General features: G+C 40.1%; 2 protein-coding genes across 3 annotated transcripts in view; both read left to right on the top strand.

The window, feature by feature from the left end:
- Positions 1-2,165, top strand: part of hpdl (4-hydroxyphenylpyruvate dioxygenase-like) — a 2,932-nt gene extending 767 nt beyond the window's left edge. The window contains exons 1-5 of one of the 2 annotated variants that reach the window (XM_057359150.1): positions 1-4; positions 231-394; positions 571-722; positions 912-1,021; positions 1,113-2,165. The exon at positions 1-4 is cut by the window's left edge and continues 767 nt beyond it. In XM_057359150.1, the coding sequence (XP_057215133.1) occupies positions 1-4; positions 231-394; positions 571-722; positions 912-1,021; positions 1,113-1,311 (629 nt within the window). In that variant the 3' untranslated portion in view covers positions 1,312-2,165. Of the gene's footprint in view, positions 5-230; positions 395-570; positions 723-872; positions 1,022-1,112 lie in introns of both variants that reach the window. The other variant, XM_057359149.1, reaches the window with a different exon arrangement.
- A 713-nt stretch (positions 2,166-2,878) lies between these two features.
- Positions 2,879-17,365, top strand: part of fam53b (family with sequence similarity 53 member B) — a 33,655-nt gene continuing 19,168 nt past the window's right edge. Inside the window, exon 1 of the mRNA XM_057358250.1 lies at positions 2,879-2,987. The gene's annotated coding sequence lies outside the window, so the exon portion shown is untranslated. The remainder of the gene's footprint in view (positions 2,988-17,365) is intronic.

The raw sequence follows: 17,365 nt of genomic DNA, 5'->3' as shown, positions 1-17,365 counted from the left end.
GCAGGTATCAGTCCTCTTCAACTCACCTGCCAAAAGAAAACAAACCACGAGTTTACAACACTTAAATATACGATGATATTTGCTATAAAAACATAGGTTTACTATAGTGAAACCACTGTTGCTGTTACTCAGTTCCTGGAGATGTGTGTGTGTGTGTGTGTGTGTGTGTGTGTGTGTGTGTGTGTGTGTGTGTGTGTGTGTGTGTAATAAATGTGTGTTTTATGGTGCAGAAATGAAGATGTAGAGGACGGATATGTTCTGAACCATAACGGCATCGGACTGCGTCTCACAGCTATGCAATATTGGAAATGTAGTGCGTCCGGAGTCAAACTTCATAGAGATCAAAAGGAGACAGACTGCAAGTTTGTGATGGCCGAGTCTCTGCCAGAACAAGGTGATTCGTCACACACTTGATCAGAAGATGCTCATTATACAGTAATGCCGTACGCAGTATATACAGTAGCTGGCGAACAGGTGGTCACATTAGATCCGTCTCTTTCACAAGGACTCTCTTGACCAATCAGCTGTCAGAACCTGAACTGTCATTACATTGTTGCGTTTTTCTTTCAGGCAGTAACCAGGTGGACACATTTCTGGATGAGCACAGAGGTGCAGGCATCCAGCACATTGGCCTGTACACAGAGGACATCGTGGCCACAGCTCGAACTCTGAGCCGGGCCGGTGTGCGGTTCTTCTCACCCCCTCCCACCTACTACACTGAGGTCAGTGTGCCACTGCTGATGAAGAAAGCTTTTGAACTTTGGAATGGATTTAAATATTAAAGGGACTACGGATGAAAGTTAGCCAGTGTTGGCTAGATCTGGTGCATTTTACATATTGTATGTGTTTTTAATGCATTGTCCCCGTTTCAGTCAAATGAAAACGAAAGATCCTGCTGTGTGTGCGTGCAGGTGGGCAAACAGCAGGAGATCAGGGAGGCCGGTCATGATCCTCACATGTTGAGTCCGTATGGGATCCTCCTGGACACAGACGTTCACGCACACAACTCGCCCAGCCAACGGTATGACCCGGTCTGCAGCCGCCACAGGCTGTTTGTCTAGAAAAATCACGTTTTGTCTGATTTGCATATTGATTTTTGTGTGTGATCACAGGTATCTGCTCCAGGTGTTCACCAAACCCATTTTTGAAGAGGACACCTTCTTCCTGGAGCTCATCGAGCGGAGGGGAGCCACGGGCTTCGGTGAGGGGAACATTCGCGCACTCTGGAGATCCGTGCAAGCTTACATGAATGAAGAGCAGGAATGTGGCCAATCCGACTGTAAAAACACACAGAGTGGACAACACTCTTAGATGGACAACGCTGGCTTTTTTAGATGCGAATTTGGAAACTACAATGTGATGATGAATTTGGGCCTACATTTCTACAGCACTTTTAAAACTGAAAGAAGCTGACGTTCAGCACATTTCTAATATCATCTGACTCGATTTGAAAAAATGCATCACGAGTTGACATCTCTGTCAGGGTAATGTAATGTAATGTGTTATCTATCACTCCTGTGACGTTCACTGTGAAAAACCTGCTGCAATGTTAATGTCATGTTTTTATCAGATAAATCAAAGCCTCCAGACAACAAAATGAAAGATTCCTTTCTTTTTTAATCACCTGACCGAAGCTGAATTACTGTAACTAATGTTCGTTAGTGCCTGCTGTGAGAGACACCGATTCATTCTGTAAATATCATTATTCTCAACATAACAGCTTATGAAAATCTTTGGTGTGATTTTAGGATGCATGTGGTTTATTTCAAGATGAAATAACATTAAACTCTCTGGGGTGGGTTCCCCACAGGGATTATGTCCGTTAACCTAATAACCTAATGATGCTGTTACTGTGTGAAGAGAAAGTTTTACGTTTTTTTTTTTTTACGTGTGATAGAAATCTTTTGTTGACACAAATAAGTTCAACATATTCAGCAACATTTCTATATTTGAAATATATTACAATATGTATTTATAGTATGACATCAAACCATGAAGTGGTTGAAATAGAATCCATGTTAAAATCCACAACTAGATGAAAAGCGTGTAGGTTATTATGGATGTGTTATGTTTGAAAATATTTGAATACTATATATTGTTTTATCATTTAAAACCTTACTAACTTATTTTTGTCATACATTCTGCTTGAAAATGTCTTGAAAATAAATGAGTGTTTATGTATTTTGTCTGTGTGTGTTTTGTATCTTGAGCAGCAGTTTCAGACTGTAGATGGCGCTGCAGAGGTTCTGTTCTTCACGAAACTTTCCACAGCAAAAAAACACTGAACTGAGTTTTCCACAAACTCATCTTAAACCACTTCATTAACATTTTTGAACTCATAGAAAACACACTCAATTATCACAGTGACTATTAATAATAACTACTGATGTAACGTTAAATCAATTATTTTTGCGACCTGGCAATTTAATTCATTGTGTTTATGCTCTGCTTTGCATTGTTTTCGTCTTGTAGTTTAACATTATATATTGAATTGTTTCCACACGTTTACATTTGCCAGTGTGTATTTGTCAGCTTTACTGCATTATTCATTCGTGAGGTTTATGTAAACAGTGATTAACAGATGTACACGCTTGTAACGATGAGTTTATAAACTAAAGCGCAGAACTACGGCTCTTCACTCTTTCTTGAGCTGTATGGGCGACTCCATTCCGAGCAAGAGGGGGAACTCTTGTTGTCAATACTAAATATACAGCAACACTTAGTAAAAGTTCATCAGGTGTTATCAGTAAGACGTTTATGTTAACTATATATATTTGGCTCTCAGTCAGTGAATGTGTCAGGTATGTGTTTTTCTGTGTGTTTTGTATTGTGCTGTAATTCCGCGTCCCCCTCTTCGCTACTGCTGCTGACGCCGGCCGTCTAGCGAGCGCGCACTCGCGTGTGTTCTCCGTGCTCGAGCGGCGGCGGTGAGCTAAGCAGCGGGATGAAGATGATCTGAGCCATCCGGCCACCGCGACGCTGTCTGCGTGAGTATTTACACAAAAACGTGGGCAGGAGTATATTAAAGTATTGTGGAGCAGATTTCCAGCGGCTCGCGCTTCCCGCGCCTGTCAGGGCCGTTAGCAGCTTTTGTTCCGTGCGCGAGCTGAAACACTCAAAGTTCTTCAGGTCGAAAAGTGAAAACCGATAAAAGTTAAAGAAACTCGCTTAAGTTCAACACGAATATAAACTTTTGTAAGATCAACCATCGACACTAAAACACGAGCCGAAAGTGATGCAGTCTTCAGTGTTTGTCGTGTCGTGTCGTGTCGTTTTCCTCACTTCGCACTGGATGAATAATGTGTTTAAAATTGAGGTGCGCAAGTTTCTTGTGTTATTGTAGTTTTCAGAACATAATGTTCATGTTATTGAAGTATTTTATAGTGATGCATATTCAGTGTTTGTAGAGAATTGGGTTTAATGAAAGAACACGAGCAGTTTCGCTCGACTTTAACGCGTATGATGGTGTTTATCTCTTTATAAATCGACACCACTTGAACTGTAGTCAGGACATATGCAAATGAGCAATGTGTTCACATGCACAGAGGAAACACACATGAGATGGTGTGTGTGTGTGTGCGTGCGTGCGTGTGTGTGTGCGTGCGTGCGTGAATATGACTTAAAGAACATATAAATACTACCAATGTGAGAAGATGAACTATGTAAAGGTTAAAGCAGCCGGCCCAGTGTGTTAAAGAAGCAGGTAAATGTGTAAAACCTGTTCTGTGTTCACTTCCCAAAGTCTCACAATGACAACATGACGTTTATTACCCTGATACACCCAAGCTCATGGGGACTCCTGTCACCCTGGGGACCAAAATTGAGGTCCTCATGGGCAAAAAGTTTAGGGTTAGGGTTACCCTAAGCTTATAAAGCTTATAAATTGTACAGAACAATATTTTTAAAAAATCTAAAAATGCGAAAAGTCTTCTGAACATTTTTAGAAACCTCACGACGTTGTCAGTGGTGTTTTGTGAAGTAAAGCGAGAGATCGAGGCCGTAAACGCACACGCCACAGCGTGCGTGTGTTGTGTCATGCATGCTTTAGTTTGTGTTAATGTGACAGGGCTGTGCAATTAATCGAAAATTAATCGTAATCGCCAATTTTGGCCTTCAAAATTACAAAATAATCGAGGCAAAACGATTATTGTGCTGCATTCCATTTTGCAAGGATCCTCTCTTTTCTTGTGGTATAAATCCACAGTGCACCCTTTTCCTTTACAGTGTTTCAGCTGTGCTATTTCTTTACATTTATTTTGCAGTTGAATTCACAGTTTAAAAGCCAAGTTTTCATTTTTCTATGTTGTTTTAAAAGTTAATGAGTAATCGTGTTAAATAATCGGGATCTCAATATTGGCCAACATAACCGTGATCATGATTTTTGTCATATTCGAGCAGCCCTAATGTGACATGCAACATAATCTGTTCCTGGGAAAAGCTGTTTCTCTTCCTGGTTGTTGTTGTGTTTGTTTCTCGCCTCAAGAGGCTGTTTTCCGCTGAACTGGCAGATGGTGTGTGTCTGTGTGTGTAGTGTAGTGTAGACAACAGCAGTGTTAGTTAGTTAGCAGACGCTTTGTGTTTGTCACCTTCATGGTGTTGTCTCAGGGCAAATTCATATTCTGTTGTAGGGAATTGTTTGGGTTGATGTTTCTAGTCAATAGTTGGGTGTATCATGGTAATAAACGTCATGTTGTCATTGTGAGACTTTGGGAAATGAACACAGAACAGGTTTTACACATTTACCTGCTTCTTTGACACACTGGGCCGGCTGCTTTAACCTTTACATAGTTCATCTTTTCACATTGGCAGTATTTATATGTTCTTTAAGTCATATTCACACATATTTGATCAGAATTTGATCAGCTTGAAGTCTTCTGAACATTTTTAGAAACCTCACGACGTTGTCGGTGGTGTTTTGTGAAGTAAAGCAAGAGATCGAGGCCATAAACGCACATGCCACAGTGGAAGTTCCCATCATGAATCACATGATCCTCAAAGATTGTTGATTCTCAGTTATAGATACTTATTTCTGCTTTTTTATGACACGACGTCTCGTCATGAGTGTCACTAATCCGTAAACTCAAGACTCATGTGAGGAAATCAAGGGCAATTTTACTAAATGCATTCAGCTCCAAAAATAACAAAAAGCACAAAGAAAAAACAAGATGGTACAATCATGAGGTGAATGTGTTGTTGAATATGAGATTTTATGAAACGCTTGCGGTGGTGTTTGTCAGTTTTAGAGCTTCTTTATTTGACCATTGTGCTTAACATTCATTAAAATGTTTGTGTTTACAGAAGAAGTCTTACTGTGTGTTTGAAACAATGTTGACTTTAAGTTTGGATGAACGGTTTAAAGCATTGTCGTGTGTGTCGTTGTCAGAATTTGCAGGTTTTTAGAGCACAGGAAGGCTGTCTTTGTGTGTCTGGGTTGCTACGCTGTGCAAACGTGGATTATTGCTTGGTAACAATTTAACCAGCGCTCGGTTAATGTCCTGTTTCCAGATACAGGAAAATAAACTTCTGTATGCCTGTTTATTGAAGCTACATGTTTGCGAGCGGGCGCAGGTATATAGTGGAGTTAAAGTGAGGTTTTTCAGATGAAAAGAGACATTGTCTCGTGGGCTCGCGGCGTCTTTGTGTTTATGTTAAGTGGTCGGGCAGCTGCGTTTATTCTCTCTCTTTTTTCTCAGCTTCTTTGCGCTGCTATTGTGTAAGTTCAACCAAATTGGTTTGGCAGTTCATTGGTTTGCGAGCGTTCTTCATGCCCAGCAGCGTCTGATGACTTGTAAACTCCAGTTTTAAAATCTTGGTTCTCACTGTTTGGTTACAGTTGACTTTCATTTCTACATGACTCTTAAAGAGTAAGTAGCATGAGATCATGAAAATTACATTTCATGCAGTGTGTTATGTTGCCGTGTTTGAAAGTAAGCTGTCTGCCAAGTTGTAAGTCCGAAGGTGAATAAATAACAAAGTTATTGGCTTGTAAAAATGGGAGTCGACTCTGAATCATGCAAACAAGACATGAGCTAGTCCGAGTCTCTAACCGCCGCGTATCTACGTCACTACACACTATGTTTTGCTGGGACTGCCGCGAAAACTTCACTAGTCTCTCCTCCCCCAAAACACTGTCGCTCGTTCGTGATGCGTGTGTATCATGTCTAGAACCTGTGTTCTATGTTGTGAAACTAAGTCCGTCTTATTTCAACTACCAAAGGAAGAACTTCTGAGCGAACAATGGTTACAATTCATTTTTCAAACGATACCAAAGGAGTATAACCCCAGGGTTTTACTGTGCGCGCGTCATTTCACTGAAGATTGCTTCAATAATCTTGGCACGTTCACTGCAGGATATGTGAAACGACTATCCTTGAAAGAGGGGGCAATACCAACCTTATTTGGACCTGTTAGCTCCACTGAATCACAACCTGTAAGTGTATGGGATGAATTTAATATCAAAATGATTAACAAATGCATGCACAGTCATCCGTGAACGTGATACAAGTTACACTTGTATTTTACTATTCACAAACAAATGCCGTATGATTTGAATCTGTGAAATTTAGATTGTAATAAACATGAGGCAATTTGTACAAATAGAGACAGATTTGTGAATACAATGTTTTACTTTGTGTTCATGTATAATCATTTTGCGCATACCAATGAGAAGTTGTGCATTTGTGTATCCTGCAGCGCGCGTCCATTCATCCTGTTCTGTGCATTCGGATTTTGAGATGTTCTTTACGCGGTTTTGCATTGGACAATCCACACACAAACAACTTCAGATCCATGCATAACCGTGCATAAACTGCATCGCTCCGTGAGACTGCCATCTAGTGGTAGGCCGTAGTTTATGCACGGTTGTGCGTGGATCTGAAGTTGTTTGTGTGTGGATTGTCCAATGCAAAACCGCATAAAGAACATCTCAAAATCCGAATGCACAGAACAGGATGAATGGACGCACGCTGCAGGATACACAAATGCACAACTTCTCATTGGTATGCGCAAAATGATTATACATGAACACAAAGTAAAACATTGTATTCACAAATCTGTCTCTATTTGTACAAATCGCCTCATGTTTATTACAATCTAAATTTCACAGATTCAAATCATACAGCATTTGTTTGTGAATAGTAAAATACAAGTGTAACTTGTATCACGTTCACGGATGACTGTGCATTAGGGCTGTGCGATTTGGGGAAAATATCTAATTGCGATATTTTTGACAGACATTGCGATTGCGATTTGATTTGCGATTTTAACTTTTCTAATTCAAGCTTCAATTCAATATTGTTGTGTGGAGCACAGTATGGGTATAGTTACCCTGAAAGAAACCAACAAAAATAAAAACATTTAATTGTTTCCATTAAAACCATTACAAAATTATTTTTTGTAGTGTGCTTTGGGCATTATTCAAATAGGGCTTACTGTTGTTCAATTGGTTCCCAACTTCCAGATTACATCACACCAATAGAATCCAAATACCAGTGTACACTATTATAGTTTCCATTAAAACAAATACAACTCCCATTGTAACCCTTAAATCCATAACATTTTCTATTGTGTTAGTGAATTATTAAAATAGTTCATAGGTTACATAGGCTGATTTATTATTGTTTAAGTATGTGGGATCTTTTAAAACCATTAGAAAATGTGCTGAATCTTTAATTTCATCCAAGTGAAATTAGCAAAACAGTTAGATAGAATTTACATTTGTTTGAAACGCGGAGCTAGGCGTGAGTTTACATAGGGTGCGCGCGTGCGTCAAGCCTCGTCCATATTGCCAGATGCCCGTGTGGAGCCGGACTCAAGTACTATTAACGTCATTACGAAACAGGCTGTGTGTGCGTGTCAAGTTTAAACGGCTCGTCCGCGAGACGCACAACGCGGGGAAGAGTCCCGCGAGTATGACACAGGCTGTGTGCACGGTCTTCTGAATTGGACGGTTCTTTAGTATTTATTTGCCTAATATGATCGATCTGACTCTGCAGATGCCATAATAACACACACTGTCTCTCTCCTGCCTTCTGTTTGTTTTTTTAATGATGGACGTTTACGCAGTTGGCTAGGGCAGTGCTGATAGGCATAACGGAGGTGCGCTCACTCAGTTGGTTAGCAAGAATGCCACTCAAAGCGGGCTTGGAACAGACGCGTTTCCTATTTTTCACATCGCTTCCACATCGCAGCCTCTTGCGATTAGCAAATCACAACATCTCACATCGCGATTGCGATTCGATTTCGATTAATCGTTCAGCCCTACTGTGCATGCATTTGTTAATCATTTTGAGATCAAATTCATCCCATATAAGTGTGACTATTTATTTTTGTCTTAACTTCAAGAAATATTTGTATACCTTATGTCTGTGTTTAGCTAATGCATATAACGCTATCATTAGCATGTATCGTTATTTCTGGGGTATTACAGTTTGTTTATCTTGCTATTAACTTGGCTAATTTAATTGTTCAATCTATTAACTCTCAAAGTATTTATTTCAAAAACTGAGTCGAGTACTATCTGTATTGTAATAACATCTGAAGATATGAACACCGTACACTGTATGCCGTGTCAACTAGTCCAAGTATAATACTGTTACAAGAGAATTGTAAATGTCCTTCTTCTTACTGGCATCTGCAGAAGGATCAATTAATTTTCCAAATACTTTCAACGTTTATGAACTCTATAGAATGTTTTATGAAATAATTTTTATGACGTCCAACCACCTGTAAACCGTAATCCAGTAATGATGGTAGGCGTTCCATTTGCGACACATGATGAACGCATTTGACCAATCACAACAGACTACACCATCTGACCAATCACATGACACTAGGCTAGCGGATAGGAGGGGACTAGATGGATGAATCGCGGAACGAATCATTTGTGAGTCAGACAAGAAGTATGGTAAGAATAACTGCCTATTATTACGACATAATAGTGTTTTTACACCTTGTATGTACATAAACTTGTTGTTGGACACTCCATAAACCAAAGTAGGACCTTAAAAATCATATGCTACTTACTCTTTAAAGTAAGTGATGTTCTGGTTTGGTTTGGCATCGTCGTTGTGCAGCCATCTCATTTGACTAATTGATTTGCTCCAAATGCTCACCGTGAGCGAGGCCGGGCAACAGGCAGGTGATGAATGGAGGACTGCGGTTTTTCCTTTTTCTGGAGGGGTTTTGATAAGATTTAAAGCCAAAAGGAGCTATTGGCAAAATGAACTGTGGGAACATCGGGGGGCGGTTTCATGTTAGCCATCATGGGTTGGGTGTGATATCGCCCCAGTAGTCTACCCTAAAGTTCCTCATTCAGCTTCCCATAATGCACCATGTTTTTATAATGATAAACGTTCTTTTCTGGGATCTCTGGAACTTTACCACACCACAAATTCAATCTGCTTTTTTTCTTCTTCTCTTTAGTTTTATTCTGTCTTGTTTTCTGGGTCCAGTGTGTCACTTTTGCTCATGCTGAAACTGATTCACGAGAGAAGATTGACCGACTCATTCACACATTGACTGTCCGTGATGAGTTTAGGTCTTTAGTTTTTCTCTTCAGGTGTGAAAGTGTGCTTGTAAAGCATAAAATAAAGATGTAAAATAAAGATTCATCATTACGTCCTGGTCTCATAGACAACGCTTAAGACTAGTCCCAGACTAAAATCAACGTTTGAACTGTCTTAACTGAAAATAACTTGCCCTGACATATTAAAAAAAATGTTTTGGCTTAAGATGCACACCACTAATGTTTTTTCTAAAGCTTCTTTATAAAAGCAACTTAAATATCTTGATTTAACTAAGGCACAGTCCTGGTTTAAAGTGGCCCCAACACATGCGGTTTCTGCCAATCTCATATTAATCTTGAGTACCTGTAGAGTAGTATTGCATACTTCGTATCTTCGAAGAGCATTTAGTTTGATCACATTTATAAAAGATAGATACAGCTGTAGGATTATTTCCGAAAGCATACGGCACAACTAACTAAACTAAAGCACTAAAGCACGTGCGCACCCATTGCCAACAAAACACAGACATCAGTTTCACTCACCGCATGCGGTTCGGCATCTTTTAGCGCTGGGACGGCTCCATGTATCAATTTCAAACCGTCTCCAAATCCACCGTTTATATAACTTTCATCACCCAAATGCAGTGAACAAACAAACACCTGAACTTCACCTGAACGTATGTAGTAAACGTAAATAGTTTTATATGTTCGAAAAAAACTTTCCGAAACCTGTACGATCGCTGGGGGAGTGTGTCGAGCACAGACATACTACGTCATACGCCCAACTCGTTTTTTGACAAGTTGACCATGTTAAGCATGAGAAGACAGCACGTTTAACAGTGTAAAGAAGTCAGAATGCATGACACACCATTGCAGCACGTGTGTCTGTGAAACAGGGCCTACATGCCACTGGATGATCTGACTGTGGCTTTATTGACAATTTGACAAACAGGAAGTTTAGGCCACATAATGTCATATGCTTTCATCACGAATGAGGTAAACATGAGATGTTTAGCAGACAGTTATGCTGCTCTCTGCTATACAAGGAGTAGTTTAATAGGACGGATGATGAATTGTGGTTGAACTGGAGTTGTACCACAGAGGAAATGTGCTGTGTGTTGATTGGTGTGAAATGGCACCTCTAATGTTGAGTCACGGATCATTGACCGTCACCCGTCAGATTGAGCTGTATCTGTCCCTTCAGCCTGGAGATATGACACGCATTCACACACAACATGTGCTCCGTTTCTCCAGTGGATCAGGTAGCTCAAACATCACAATAACCTTCCTGACAGATGTATTTGAGCTCTGTACCATGACCATGTGCGCAGGTGTTTTGAGAAATGAGGTTTATTCGGCTTTGAACATGTAGATTTGTGTGTCTCAGTTCTCTGTTAGCTTATCATCATTATTTGACAAAACTGCAAAATTACAATTAAACCTGTCAGTATAAGTGGATGTTTAGCTTGTGATGTGTACGTGTTCGCGAGTGTTTGTCATGATGTCTTTCTTTGTATTTCTCACATCAGAATAGGGCTGGGCGATATGGCAAAAAAGTAAACTCGATAGTTTTTTTCTATATTGATCGATAACGATATTTATTTCTATATAAATTTAATTAAAAAACTGTATTTAAAATAATCTATTTTAAATACAGTTTATTAACAAAAGTTAACCTTTCACCAGTTAAAATTAAATTAAATGAATGCACTGTTGCAACACAGAGGATATTAGGCCATAAACAACATGTACCAGGTCATTCAGTCTCATTTTGACTCAATTGACTCGTTAAGTAAAGGGAGTGTTCATTCAGTACATTCAACCAATGAAAGGGCTCCGTTACTGCGTACATTCGAACGCTATAGGCTCAGCACCTGCGCACATACATAACGCTGCAATAATGTCTTGCTCGAGTAGCGGGATTCATTCAATGCATTCAGTGAACCTTAGTCTTTCAAAAAGACATCTCACATTTGTGGGGGCAGTCGTGGCCTAATGGTTAGAGAGTCGGACTCGTGACCAGAAGGTTGCCGGTTTGATTCTCAGGGCCGGGGGGTAACGACTGAGGTGCCCTTGAGCGACCTGACCCCTACTTGCTCCCCGGGCGCTGCAGTGATAGCTGCCCACTGCTCCGGGTGTACGTGTGGTCACCACTTGTGTGTGTGTTCACTACTCTCTGGATGGGTTAAATGCAGAGGTCACATTTCGGGTATGGGTCACCATACCTGACAAATAGGTCACTTTCACTTTTTATTTTTCACTTTCTTTAATCATGCAAGCATCTTACATACAAGGTTCAATATTTTAATGTGCACACAAACTCACTTCATTACATCTCTAATCTGTACAGGGCAGCGCTGGTTTGTTTCATAAGCACCAGCTCATGTTAGCAGGTATGTTAAAGATGGATATAAAAACGTTTGTGCTTGAGTTTCGAAGTAACTCGCTTGCAATTGCGCCTCAAGTTTGTTTTGTTTAATCGGCGATTGCGAAAAAAATAAGACACTTGATAAACCGCATGATGATGACAACTAGTTTCACCTTTGTTTCCGCTTCCAGTCATGTTTTCCTCCTCATGTTGAGTTTTCTTTGCCAAGTGCAGTATGAAATGGACTGACTGTTGTTGCGTTTATTTCTGCGTTCTGTTAGACTGTAAGATTAATCCATATCGCGTCAAAATGCCAATAGCTTATCATCGTTTTTGAAATACATTCTATCGCGATTCGATATGATATCGTTTATCGGCACAGCCCTACATCAGAAGGACATTGTTTATCTCTTGTTCTTGTCAGTATTATTATTATTCTTAACCAATGGTAGTCTATGGTGGCCCTATGAACCGTACGTAGGAAAATGGTGAAAATTGGCACACTCGTAGAGGTGGTACTCATTAGTCATGTGACCAAGTATGGGGTCTCCAGCACTCACTCTATAGCGCCACTATCAGTTCAAAAATGCACTTTTCAAACGACTGTAACTTTTGAACCCATTGATGTACAAAAATTCTACTTTGCAAACGTCATGCACTCGTCACGCTTATCGCATTCCATGCGTTACACTAAGACTCCGCCCATTACAGTAGTGGCCATCTTGAAAAGTACAGTATTGCGTTTTTTCGCTTTCAACCCTTAGAAATTGTGACTGCCTGTCACGAAAATCGGCTGAAACGATCTTTGGACTGAGCCGCATAGAAGAGATGCTCCGGAATGGAGATTTTCGCTGTTGCTCAAGTTACGATGCCGCAAACTTTTCAAAGTTGACCCAAAAATGGATCTTAGGCCGTATCTCAAACATTTATCGCTCTATCGGTAAGAAACTTGGTACGCTTCATCGACACCTTGGACTGGGGGTCCTTGCCAAAATGGGGAACAGCGCCACCTATGGGTCGCGAGAATTGAAAGATGGCTATTTTTGCTCGTAACTTTTGAAATGTTTGTCAGAAAACCGAGATCTCGGTGTCTATGGATTCCTCGTGTCATGCCGGATCATACGATTACGATTCTGTCACGATTGGATGATCGGCCTGTCCGACATGTTGAAATTTGTCATCAATCGTGATATCTTTTGAACCGTATGATATATCTGCACCAATTTGACACGTCACCAAATTACAGTCCCAAACGTACCCTTTAATTTTCAAGACAGCGCCACCTAGCGTTCATGAGATATTACTCTTTTATATATTTTTTTATTACCCTTGAACGCTGCTGGGTCAAGCATGCCAACTGAGTGGCACACCTGATAAATTGCAAGTCTCGGGTGCAAGATGTCACTGGTTCGAACCTTGTGGTGCGCATTTATACATTTCAATTTGCAAGCATGTGCACAAATAGTGCAAGTAAACAAACAAAATGTAATAAAGTGCGATGTATGTAGTGCAACTTAAAGTGGTTTATAATACATGTAAATATATTCAAACAGAAACAATAGGGATGCACTGAATGTTCGGCCACCGAAAATGTTTGGCCGAATATAGCAAAAAATGCAAGTTCTGTGTTCGGCTGAATATGTGGCCGAATAAATTTTACCGAACATGACCAGCGCAGAGAGAGAGAGACACACACGTGCGCTTTATTACTGCCGCAAACATTTTGGCAGTGCGTGTGTGTGGAGCATTTTAAAGTGTCAGAGAAAGACACAGCACAGGACTTGCCGCACGGAAGTAAATTTCCGAATGAAAGCATCTTTACAGGTCGGTAACTTTACTTCAGATGGAAGCGGGCTGTCTGACAGTAGCCCGGCCGCTCGCGATATCCTTTGACATCATACAGTGGTCGCGTGCACACAGTTCCCTGTACTAAACAACTTGTCAAAGTATGTTCGGTGCATCCACGAGTGCACCTTCTGAGAGAACAGTCAGCTTTTGTGGGCGGAGTTTGGAGGAGAGACGTGAACTGAAATGGTTGTCAGTCAGCATGAGTCAGAATTGCTTGCATTGGATGTTTTTTTTTCTCAAATCATTTTGTAATGTAGCCTATAATAATCCAACAGTTTTAGTTTATTCATATTTTTAGTTTATAGGCCTAATGTGGAATGACAGTTTTTAATGAAGTGTTTTGTTGTAGGGGTACAGAGTAACTTACATTACATTCTTTTAGCAGTCAGTTATAGGCCTTATTAATATAGGCTATTCACAGTCTCAATTTTTTGTTTGAATTTACTTTGTTTTGCTCAATTTTATATTAAGTTGTATTGTATTTTATTGAAAAGCAAGACAAATTATAAAAAGCACATTTTGACTATTCAGTTTGTGAAATAGTGAAACAAATGGCTTAATAAATAGAAGAAGTGCAAAAAAGCATGTTCGGTATTATTTGGCCTTCAGCCAAGTGTTTCACATCATGTTCGGCTTCGGCCAAGAATTTTCATTTCGGTGCATCCCTAAGAAACAAGGAAGGTAAAATATGACATTCTTTCTTTCATTGTCACTTCAAACATCTGTTCCTCCTATACAGTGTGTTTTTGCTACTTTTGCTCTACGCTCTTGATTCAGCCCCTTCGAGATTGGCACATGACAATGTTTGAACCTCTGAAATAGGGCTGAAATGATTCCTCGAGTAACTCGAGTTACTCGAATACAAAAAATCATTGAGGCAATTTTTGTTGCCTCGAAGCCTCGTTTAATCCATTTAACTACAGTAGGCTACACACGGAGCACTGCGTTTCCCCACGGACCGTTATTACTGACGCACAGTCCGCTAAACTATTCATGTTACAGGGCTCAAGTCTCACGCATTCACCGTGAGTCACACGCATTTGAGTCTGTTCACACGCTCACACGTGTTTCTCATGCTGATAAATAAGTGATAGCTTATTGAAATGGTGAACTGCTCTTTTACTTGGTTTTAGTCTATTTTGTGAGTGAGTCCATCAAACTAGATGCGGACTAGTGGATGCCGAATCCTGTTATTTACACATGTCATCTGTCTGTTCTGCGTGTCTGAGTGAATGAACTGCACAGTTTAACGTGCTACACGCGTGATGCTCATGAATTTGTCTGCGTCTGCGCTGAATGAGGACATGAACTTCACCTCCAGAGTTCCTCTGAGAGTGTATTTCAGAACATTTTACTGAGTGAAGCTAACGCACTAAAAAATAAGCGTCTTCCGACGACCTGCCAAAATAAAAGTCCGGGTAACTCTGTATATGATATATTATGTGGACAAATATATTACTATTTAATAGTAAAAATAGAAACTAAAACTAATTTAGATAAACTAAATGCATCATGCATAAGCTGAAGTTAGTTGTTTACCTTTGCAATTATTCTTTCTATTTGTATTAATGTTTCATATTTATACATTTGTATTAGGCCTATATTGCATTTTGAATGTAATATGGCAATGGAATGTACTAAATGGGTTTAGTTTTCACAGATATGAATGTATGCAATTTCAGCAATAAATATGTACATTTTTCTAAAAAGGAAACAAATTAGTTGTTCATTTTAAGAGACCTGTCTTATTTTCTCTTGTATATTTAGTATTGCTCTTTAATAAAGAAAACGTACTTATTATCCGAATACCTGATTAATCGATGGAAAATCAGTAGAATACTCGATTACTAAAATAATCGATAGCTGCAGCCCTACTCTGAAAGTACGATGTATGTAGTGCAACTTAAAGTGTTTTATAATACATGTAAATATATTCAAACAGAAACAAGGTAAGTACAAAATGACATTCTTTCTTTCATTGTCACTTCTGACATCTGTTCCTCCTGTACACTGAATTTCTGCTACTTTTGTCTCATTTCAGCCGTGTCAGGGATGGCAGGCAGAGTACTTTACATCAACTGAGTGGCTCATCAAATAAAACACACGCCTCGGGACTGCAAGGTCAAATCCCAAGTGACTCGCGTGGTGCTTGTATACATTGTGATCACGTTCTCGGCTGTTGTTTGAACATATCCGTGTTTCACGTACATATTGTTCTTGTGGCTGTGCGCTCTCATAGCTGCAACTTTGGTTATTGTTACATATCGCTACTTACACCTCTGTAAACTTTGCTCAGCAGCCCGGTTGTAGGATCACCGGCGTGGAGTCTTTGCATGCTGTGGCCGTATTCCATACTTTTATGTAAATTGTGCGGTTTTACTTGGTTGTCACCTATTCTTCTCGACCTGTGTGGGTATGCTGTGGGTACGCTGGGGGAAGTGTGGGCATACTGGGGGAAGTGTGGGCTGGGTGTGGGTACATTGGGGGAAGTGTGTGGGGAAAGTGTGGGCATGTGGGGGAAGTGTGGGCTGGATGTGGGTACACTGGGAGAAGTGTGGGCACACTGGGGGAAGTGTGGGCATACAGGGGGAAGTGTGGGATGGGTGTGGGCATAATGGGTAGGGATGGGTGATATGGCCCTAAAACTCTATCACGATAATTCCTGGTATTTGATGCGATAACGATAAAAATGACGGTATATCCATAACGCCATCCACCGCTGTTTTTTGTGTCAAGTGATAGTAGCTGCATGTAGTCTAGACCCTCAGAAAAACAAATATTATCAAAAAGTAAAACTTACCCCAAATCAAACAGCTCCTAAAATATACCTACAGTATTTTTGTAAATATAAAATATAATAGTGAGATTCGACTTCAAAAGGTTGTAGTAAAGAAAAGTTAAATGAACTAAAGCTCAATAAACACATCATGTCATACCTAAAACTGTATATATTCTATTGTTGGGCGGAAACGATCGATCGCATCACGCTGTCAATCACTCTCTCTTGAACTGTGTGAACCTTCTCTTCTCACAGCAACATACACTGAATCTGTCTATGACTCACGCTACAGAAAGAGAACAGAAAAATGCGGATAAAAGAAATCTAATGAAATAATCCATGCTTTCATACGCTCATAAACGTATTTAAAATAATGTAATACAAACTCGCATGTGTACTGTATGTAAACAGGCAGCAATGCTGTGCACGCTGTGTCGCTATGAAAGCACATGTGGGCGCGAGCTGCGCACGGGACGCTCCGTTCATCCTGTATATAACAGGCAAGAAATCATACTAAACTATTTGCGCACGTGCGCATAACATCTAACGAATGTTTAAATAAATACTTTTAGCCAAACTAAATATTGTGGTGTAACGTATTATGACTATCAACGAATACTTAACAAACAAATTAAATAAAACGAAAGTGAAACTAAACATTAACTCGGATGCATCTACAGTGCCAACCTAAACGAGATTTAGAGCTCGTCTATTAGTGCAAACTCTTTCTCAGCTTCACGTCTGCCCTCCGCTATACCCGTTTTCGCTTCACATATGAGCTGTGAATGGGTCTCACAAAGAAATACGTCATCAACTAGAATTTATCGTTTATATCGCGGGAAGACTAATTCCTATCGTGTGGGGA

The sequence above is a fragment of the Triplophysa rosa genome, linkage group LG18, assembly GCF_024868665.1.
Source record: "Triplophysa rosa linkage group LG18, Trosa_1v2, whole genome shotgun sequence".
NCBI lineage: Eukaryota > Metazoa > Chordata > Actinopteri > Cypriniformes > Nemacheilidae > Triplophysa > Triplophysa rosa.
The sequence above is the reverse complement of the archived record's forward strand: the minus strand, read 5'-3'. Positions and strand labels throughout refer to the sequence as shown.